The sequence below is a fragment of the Rhinoderma darwinii genome (assembly GCF_050947455.1).
Source record: "Rhinoderma darwinii isolate aRhiDar2 chromosome 11 unlocalized genomic scaffold, aRhiDar2.hap1 SUPER_11_unloc_4, whole genome shotgun sequence".
NCBI lineage: Eukaryota > Metazoa > Chordata > Amphibia > Anura > Rhinodermatidae > Rhinoderma > Rhinoderma darwinii.
The window spans coordinates 351,701-360,666 of NW_027461856.1; the positions used below are offsets into that span (position 1 = coordinate 351,701).

At 49.4% G+C, this 8,966-nt stretch overlaps 1 protein-coding gene across 1 annotated transcript in view; it reads left to right on the forward strand.

Annotated features, from left to right (window-relative positions):
* The window catches only part of LOC142698051 (uncharacterized), a 92,194-nt gene extending 83,641 nt beyond the window's left edge, over positions 1 to 8,553 (forward strand). Inside the window, exons 5-6 of the mRNA XM_075847779.1 lie at positions 7,118 to 7,203; positions 7,867 to 8,553. Of these exons, the coding sequence (XP_075703894.1) occupies positions 7,118 to 7,203; positions 7,867 to 8,117 (337 nt within the window). The 3' untranslated portion in view covers positions 8,118 to 8,553. The remainder of the gene's footprint in view (positions 1 to 7,117; positions 7,204 to 7,866) is intronic.
* The last annotated feature ends 413 nt before the right edge of the window (positions 8,554 to 8,966 follow it).

Sequence of the window (8,966 nt, forward strand, 5' to 3'; positions counted from 1 at the left end):
TTGACGGCTTCGAGCTACTTCCAATCGCTGATGGGCCAAATCCATCAGCCGTGCTAGGCGCTCCCGCATTTGGCTCACATAGTCTACTACCGGGATCTCCGGGCTTGCAAACTTCCCTTCCCAACCTTCCCGGACTAAGTCCAAGGGTCCCCGGACCCGCCTCGCGAACAGCAACTCGAATGGGGAGTGCCCGGTAGACTCCTGCGGCACCTCTCGATAGGCAAAGAGAAGCTGCTGCAAGGAGCGGTCCCAGTCTCTCCCCTCCGAGTGGACGTATCGGAGTAGCAACTGCTTGAGGGTACCGTTGAACCTTTCACACAGTCCGTTCGTTTGGGGGTGGTAGGCGGTGGTTCTTAGAGAACTCACCCCGTGCCGATTCCAGAAGTCCTGCATGAGTTCTCCCTGGAATTGAGATCCCTGGTCTGTGAGTACCTCACGCGGGAACCCCACCCGGCTGAAGATGTCCATGAGTCCCTGGGCGACGTGCTCGGCATCTATGGAGGACAGAGCCACTGCGTCCGGGTATCTGGTAGCGAAGTCTACCAGGGTTAGGATGTAACGCTTTCCCCCTCGGCTGGGGGGATTAATGGGGCCAACCAGATCTATGGCCACCCGCTGGAAGGGCTCTCGGATGAGGGGCAGCTGCTTGAGCGGCACCTTGCGCGGGGCCCCCGCCACCCGTTGGCAGACAGGGCACGAAGCTCGGTACCGCCGCACTTCCTCAGTCAGCCCTGGCTAAAAGAAAGCCTTCGAGAGCCGGGCCCTGGTGGACCTGGTCCCAGTGTGACCCGCCGTGGGTATATCGTGGGCCAGGGTTAACAGTCATGCACGGTAGGCTTGGGGAACAAGCAGCTGTTTGGAGGCGGTCCAGGGCGACGCGGGCTTGGTTGGGGCTTCGACCTGGTACAACAGCCCGTTGTCCCACTGGAACCCTGCCTGGGCCCCTCCACTGGGTGGTCGATCGGCCAGGCTACGGGCAGAGGACAGGGAAGGATCCGTAAGCGACCCTATCCACCTCCCCCAGGTCTGTCGGGGGGTTCATCAGGTCGGTCAGTTGTGAGGTGTCAGGGGCTTGGGTACTTACCACCGGCGGTTCGGGGGGCGGGGCTTCCGGGAGAGGAGCCTCGGTGTTTACACGGGTCGGTGGTAGTGGCCGGTAAAGGTTCTCCCGGGCTTGGCTGCGGGTCACGGCTCCAGCGAACTGACTTGTGAGACCGTTCCCAAGGTCGTTCCCTAATAAGACATCGGCGGGGAGATCCGGCATGAGCCCGACTTCGACCTCCCCTTTTCCGGGGCCCCAGTCCAGGTAAACTCTGGCGCGGGGAATGGACCGCTGCTGTCCGTCCGCCAGGGCAATCCGGGCTAATCGCTGGGGAAGAACCTTAGACTGGGGAACCAGGTCCGCTCTTACCAGGGTGAGGGATTCCCCCGAGTCACGGAGTCCTTGGACGGTGCGGCGTCCCAGCACCACGGGCTGTAGGTGGCCCTGCATGTTGGCAGGGACCTGGTTCGTCACGAGGCTCGCAAGCTCTACGTGGTAGACCACCTCCTCCACCTCTGGTGCATCTAGGAGGTGGTCACACTCATCGGGGTCGCCCGCCTCCGGGCAAAAGGCGACACGGGTTGGGGTTGGTCTGGGAAAGGGCACCGTTGATTGGGCCAGGGGGCAGTCCCGTCGGTTGTGCCCCGGCTGGTGGCACCCATAACACTGGTGGGAGTCCGTAGGGCCGCGGACCCTTGGAGGGATCGGGGCGGCCATAGGCTGCGGCTGGGGTCTCATCGAAGTTGGCCGGGGTGGTTCCGCTATTTTGGTAGGGGCTCGGAGCTCTCGGCGTTGGTCCTGGCGTGGAAGGCTTCTCCACTGGGGTCGGTGGGCCAAGAACTCGTCGGCCAGGGTGGCGGCATCTTCAGGGGTGCTGGGGTGGCGGTCCGCGACCCAGGCATGAACGGGGACCTCCATCCTGGAGAGGAGTTGCTCCAAAATGACGAGGTCCTCCAGGGCCTCCCGACTGAAGGCCTTCTTCCCCTCGGCCCACCTGGAGCAGCTTAAGCGGAGCTGGGATGCCAGTTCCACATGGGTACCCTGGCCGGCGAGTGTCAAATTACGGAACCGCTCTCTGTAAGTCTCTGGGGTGATCGCATACCTCTTCAGCAGGGCGTCCCGGAGGCAACCGTAGTCCCGTCCGTCCTTTGGACCTAGGCTCCGGTAGACTTCAAGGGCCCTCCCTTGCAGGCTGGGCCCCACGTAGCGAGCCCATTCGGTGGTGGGGATGTCATGCACCTGTAGCTGTGTCTCCAGCATGGTTAGGTGCGCATCGATATCCGTGGACGAAGGATCCAACTTGGGGAGGTCGTTGTATCGTAGTTGGGGTCTTCGGGGCCCGGCAGGGATTGGGGTTGTTGGCTCTGGGGGTGCCACTGCACGGGCCACGGCCCCAACAATGATCAGGCGCTCGGCCTCGGAGCTTTGAGGCCCCAGAGCGGTCAGCAGATCCCCCATCCGCAGGGCCTGGGTGTCCGAGATGGCTCTACGGCCGGTTCCCTGGCGACTAGCCGGTTCCTCGGGGCAGTAGTCAACATCACCCTCGCCCATCTCGGCCTGGTTCGCCAGGTCCCAGGCTTGGAGCTTCTCAATCAGCCGATCCTTGATGTCGCGAGACGAGAAGGCAATACGCCGGAACCGGCACAGCTCTTGGAGTGTAATTCGGAGGTAGCTGCCATAGGGGACAGCCTCTGCTCCGCCGGGAGGATCCATAGAGTCAGGCTCCATGACTGGGGATTTAGGTGCCTGTGGTCCCCCTGTACTGCAGCACGTGTGGCAGTCCGCCCTTGAGGTCTGGCCGCGAAGCGCCGGATGGTACCAGGGTACCTATCCCCTGCCGCTTCCCCTAGAACGGGCTGAATCTATCCCACCGCTGCCACCAAATGTGGCGAAACCGGGTCAGTGGGGGTCGGTTTACGCCAAGAGAATGTGGGCGATAGATTCAGGCGACACAGATTAACAGGGGACAAGCCACAGCGGCGCGTTTATTAACAGGGACAGACACACACAGAAACAATGCATCGCTGCTTCTCCCCTCTGGGCTGGATGGGACAGGCTACCTCACTATGGGGTCTCTCCACTGTACCTTTCATCCTTTGGGGTGTCTCCAGATCCTCCTTAGTTAGATGGGACTCCAGCACTTGTCCTCTATTACTGTCCCTAGGTCAGGTACCATCTCTGAGGTAGACAGCCCCTGCCTGCAGCTCACACTGCTATCTCATCCTCTCCTGGGCTGCAACTAACTGAGAACTCATCCAGCACCACTATATCCCTCACTCACCAACCCCTCCCTCAGGAAACAGGACCCCTCCTTTTTCTTATTTACATTAGACATGTTCCCGCTCTCAGCCTGTGACTCATTCTCCTTCAGTGTAAGATTAACCCTAGAGGGGGAGGACAGTGAAGCAGCACTGAATACAATACAATACAAATCAACTGGTTATCAAACATAACGTAATGCAGTTTGAGGGGACATATCCCCATCTAGCACCGGGCGCCATCTAAGCTATGGCACCCGGATGGCGGGAGTGCGACGGTTTGCGGCAGGCTTAACCTGTATTTGGGTACAATGCCTTTAACCGTCACCCGTTCCGCCACAGACCTCCCCCAGCTTAGATCCAGAATCAGTCCTGCTGACCCTCTGTCGGGTCAGTGATGAGATCTGTGACAAGAAACACAGGTTTGACCCTGGGTAGTCAGCGGGTAAAATATATAGTCAGAAAGGGAATGCCTGCAGGCAAACGGAACCCTATTTCCTGACCACCCAATTAATAGTAGAAATAAATTAGAATTATAACCTTTATTGAGCTACGTGTAGCAAAGACAAACTATACACACAAATTTTAAAATTACACTGCCGCAGACGAAGTCAGTATATCAGCTGGAAGAACCCAGCAGAGTGTCTGAAAATTGCGATGTATGCCGAGTAACAGCAGACAGTCTGTGCAAGGGCAACAAGTGCCTCTAGTTATATATAGACAGAGATCTGGCTGAGGCAGGGATCTAAAAATTAATAAAGCCCCCCCGACATGTTTCGCTAACTCGTAGCGTCCTCAGGGGTACACGGGGCTAATTAGGTTAATTAGCCCAGTGTACCCCTGAGGACGCTACGAGTTAGCGAAACATGTCGGGGGGGCTTTATTAATTTTTAGATCCCTGCCTCAGCCAGATCTCTGTCTATATATAACTAGAGGCACTTGTTGCCCTTGCACAGACTGTCTGCTGTTACTCGGCATACATCGCAATTTTCAGACACTCTGCTGGGTTCTTCCAGCTGATATACTGACTTCGTCTGCGGCAGTGTAATTTTAAAATTTGTGTGTATAGTTTGTCTTTGCTACACGTAGCTCAATAAAGGTTATAATTCTAATTTATTTCTACTATTAATTGGGTGGTCAGGAAATAGGGTTCCGTTTGCCTGCAGGCATTCCCTTTCTGACTAGTGATGAGATCTGGGCCCGGTGCTGTCAGTCTCCGCCCATCAGTGTCCTGCTGCCGAGAGAGTCCATCAGCATTCCCGTGGTCCCGGACCTTTTTATGAGAGATGGTAAAGTTATAGGATTGTAAGGCCAGGCTCCACCGTAGTAAACGCCCATTGTCCCCGGCGGCTCGGTTCAACCAACTGACTTTCTTTATACTAACTGGACGCAGTAGTACTTGGCTTATGAACCTGGACCGTGACTTAAATAGCAATATAGCAACCGACTGTCAGGGATGTACTTTTTGGCTATATGAGGAGGGATACTGAAAGGTTCCCTCCCCTATTGGTTTATTATCTGATCCCGGCGGTACGTATCGATGCTGGCTTAATTACTCTATACTTGTCTTAATAGACTATAGGTCCCCTCCTGTACGGCTGTTCCGTGAGCTCGCATTACTGGTGGATGCACGCTTTTTGAATGCCGCTCATATGACGAGGACGGCAATGGGTTCCAGTATATATGATGCTAAGCATCGGTAGCCCGAGCGAGCCTCTCTGGCACTAAGTCGCTGGTTGTTGCATCTGCGCAGGCGCTAGCAACTCACTTGGTGAGTCGCGGTCTTAGCTGGTTTAAATACAATAAGTCGTTCTTTCATCCCTGTGCGCATGTGTCGCTACTTGTCTTTGATTGAAGTACCTTACCCTGTTGTTCATTTGTCGGCTGCACACAGCTGAGAGGTCTCGATGTCTCCTTCACTGCCATAGGCCGTTTGGCCCGACACACCTTCAGACACGTCATTTTGCGTGTCTATATTAGGATCTACTTTACTCCGCGCCGCCATTAGCCCCGTGTACCCCTGAGGACGCTACTTAGTAGCGAAACATGTCGGGGGGGCTGTTAATGTTTTAGACACTGCCGTTGACCGGACCTACTGCTACCTACTAGTTGCTAAACAATTTAACTGGTTAGGGAAGATACACTCCTCCGTTACACATATACATGCCTGTTCAATCAGGTCACATACTTGTACGTCCGATCTCGGCTGGTGATATTTTTAAATCATAATTGTGGTCTGTCCAGCTATACGTAGCTATTAAAGTTTATAATTATTTTCATATATTAGTGGTGGCTGGGAAATTGGGTTTGGCTGTTGCAGGCAGCTCTTTCTGTGTCTCGCTCTCAGCCTGTGACTCATTCTCCTTCAGTGTAAGATTAACCCTAGAGGGGGAGGACAGTGAAGCAGCACTGAATACAATACAATACAAATCAACTGGTTATCAAACATAACGTAATGCAGTTTGAGGGGACATATCCCCATCTAGCACCGGGCGCCATCTAAGCTATGGCACCCGGATGGCGGGAGTGCGACGGTTTGCGGCAGGCTTAACCTGTATTTGGGTACAATGCCTGTAACCGTCACCCGTTCCGTCACAGCACATTACACCTCTATGTACAGAATATAATGGGGGCACATTACACCTCTATGTACAGAATATAATGGGGACACATTACACCTCTATGTACAGAATATAATGGGGACACATTACACCTCTATGTGCAGAATATAATGGGGACAAATGACACCTCTATGTAAAAAATATAATGGGGAGACATTACACCTCTATGTACAGAATATAATGGGGACACATTACACCTCTATGTACAGAATATAATGGGGGCACATTACACCTCTATGTACAGAATATAATGGGGAGACATTACACCTCTATGTACAGAATATAATGGTGACACATTACACCTCTATGTACAGAATATAATGGGGACACATTACACCTCTATGTACAGAATATAATGGGGATACATTACACCTCTATGTACAGAATATAATGGGGACACATTACACCTCTATGTACAGAATATAATGGGGAGACATTACACCTCTATGTAGAGAATATAATGGGGGCACATTACACCTCTATATACAGAATATAATGGGGACACGTTACACCTCTATGTACAGAATATAATGGGGACACATTACACCTCTATGTACAGAATATAATGGGGGCACATTACACCTCTATGTACAGAATATAATGGGGACACATTACACTTCTATATACAGAATATAATGGGGACATATTACACCTCTATGTACAGAATATAATGGGGACACATTACACCTCTATGTGCAGAATATAATGGGGACACATGACACCTCTATGTAAAAAATATAATGGGGAGACATTACACCTCTATGTACAGAATATAATGAGGACACATTACACCTCTATGTACAGAATATAATGGGGACACATTACACCTCTATGTGCAGAATATAATGGGGACACATTACACCTCTATGTACAGAATATAATGGGGGCACATTACACCTCTATGTACAGAATATAATGGGGACACATTACACCTCTATGTACAGAATATAATGGGGACACATTACACCTCTATGTACAGAATATAATGGGGACACGTTACACCTCTTTGTACAGAATATAATGGGACACATTACACCTCTATGTACAGAATATAATGGGGACACATTACACCTCTATGTACAGAATATAATGGGGACACGTTACACCTCTATGTACAGAATATAAAGACTTGTCTATAGTCATAGATGTAAAAATGTCGTCATGTCCCTAATCCACAATATTATTTCCTTTATCAGAAGAAAATCGAAATCTAAATCGACGAGAGATGTTGAGACCCAATGTTCCATGGACGAAATTACAGAGAGTAACGACAAAAAAAATGGTAAATAGAGTTTATCAGATCGCACATATTAATATCTATCTACATAAAACAATTTATAGGAGGTTTATACATGAGCTTTTTTATAAACAGAGTAGTAGGTGGGGTGGGTAAAGGAAGGGAATCAGATCAGGAAATGTACTAGGTCGGTCTAAAAAGATGTTTTTAGGAGACGCTGTGGATGTTGGAAATTATTCTGACTATCCGGGAAAGCGCATACCGGAGGACTGGGGCAGCACGAGAAAAGTCTTTGAGATGGTAGTGGGAGGTTTGGATTATGGAGGATGTTAATCTTAAATCATTGGCAGAATGTAGAGCAGGATATGGTGGTAGAACGAGATGAGGGAGGAGATGAAAGGAGGTGCAGCACTGGGGAGAGATTTGTAAGTGAGAGTAATAAGACTAAATAGAATATTACTTATCACTGGTGGTGATGATGAAGATGATGGAGCGTGAATCTTCTATTCTTCATATGATAAAGATTGATTTCCACCATAAAAAGTAACAGCAGTTGTTCTAGTTTACATTGTGTGGATAAACTGTTGACTGTCTGTTGTTGGAGACCATGTATTAGGGAATTGTTGCTCATGCCATTCCCTAATATTTTATCAATCCCAAACCTTTAGGATGACAGTGGAGTAGAAACTATGTCCATTATATTAATAGGTAATCTTATAGACTGCATCTGTTTTACAAAACAAGAGGACAAAGAGCATCGACATCTTTCAGGTGGTGATGAACATCTTGAACTGAATAAGGAAGAAGTTGGAATTAACAGCTGTAAGGACTGCACGCCTACAGAAACTGCAAGTTATATTTCACCAATGCAGCAAATACACCAACAAATTCTAGCATATCACCAAAATCAAGACAAAAAACATGTCTCTTCATGTGACTCGGCTGAGTTACAGCGCTAAACATCCCAAGAGACAAATATCAATTTTTGTGGCTCGGCTGAGGCACAGAGCTAAACATCTCCAGAGAAGACAAAAATGAATGCCTGTGGCTCGGATAAGTCACAGAGCTAAACATCTGGAAAAAAAAGACAAATATCAATGCTTGTGGTTCGGCTGAGACACAGAGCTAAATATCACAAGAAAAGAAAAATATTCCTGCCTGTGGCTCGGCTGAGTCACAGCGCTATTAAACCTTCGCATGAAAAGACAACCATCTCTGCCTGTGGCTCGGCTGTGTCACAGTGCCAACATGGACAAGCGTGCCATCGATTTGTAAAGAACGTCCCCAGATAAAAGGAGGATTTTCACGACTGCCATCTTCATGACTGATTCTGGTTACACCTTACATGTCTTAGAGTATTATTAATTGTATACCAGCTTTATGGAAAAATTGTTGTAGTCATGCTATTTTAATAAAAACATTAACACCTAAACAGAGTGTGTTATTATATAGTAGCAAATAACGATAGTAAACTGTCTTTACCCTGAACCTTGATGGTACACCACACATTGGACTATTAGATATTAGGTATAGGAAAATTCTGCTGAAAGTCATGAAACCGAATAAGAGGATAATTCAGGATTGAAGTTCAGGGAGCGGATAAAAAGTAGCCCGCCATGGTGAATTTTTTTTGTTTGGTCATGCTTCTCACTACTCCCTTAAATATGTAAGCCAAAATGTTAATTCAAGAAGGAAATTAAACATGGAACACAGATACAAATACCAAAATAACCAATAAAACGGCCATGCAGTAACCATATAATGGTTAGATACCAGTCATATATAGGCGGAGAATCATCTAGCTCCAG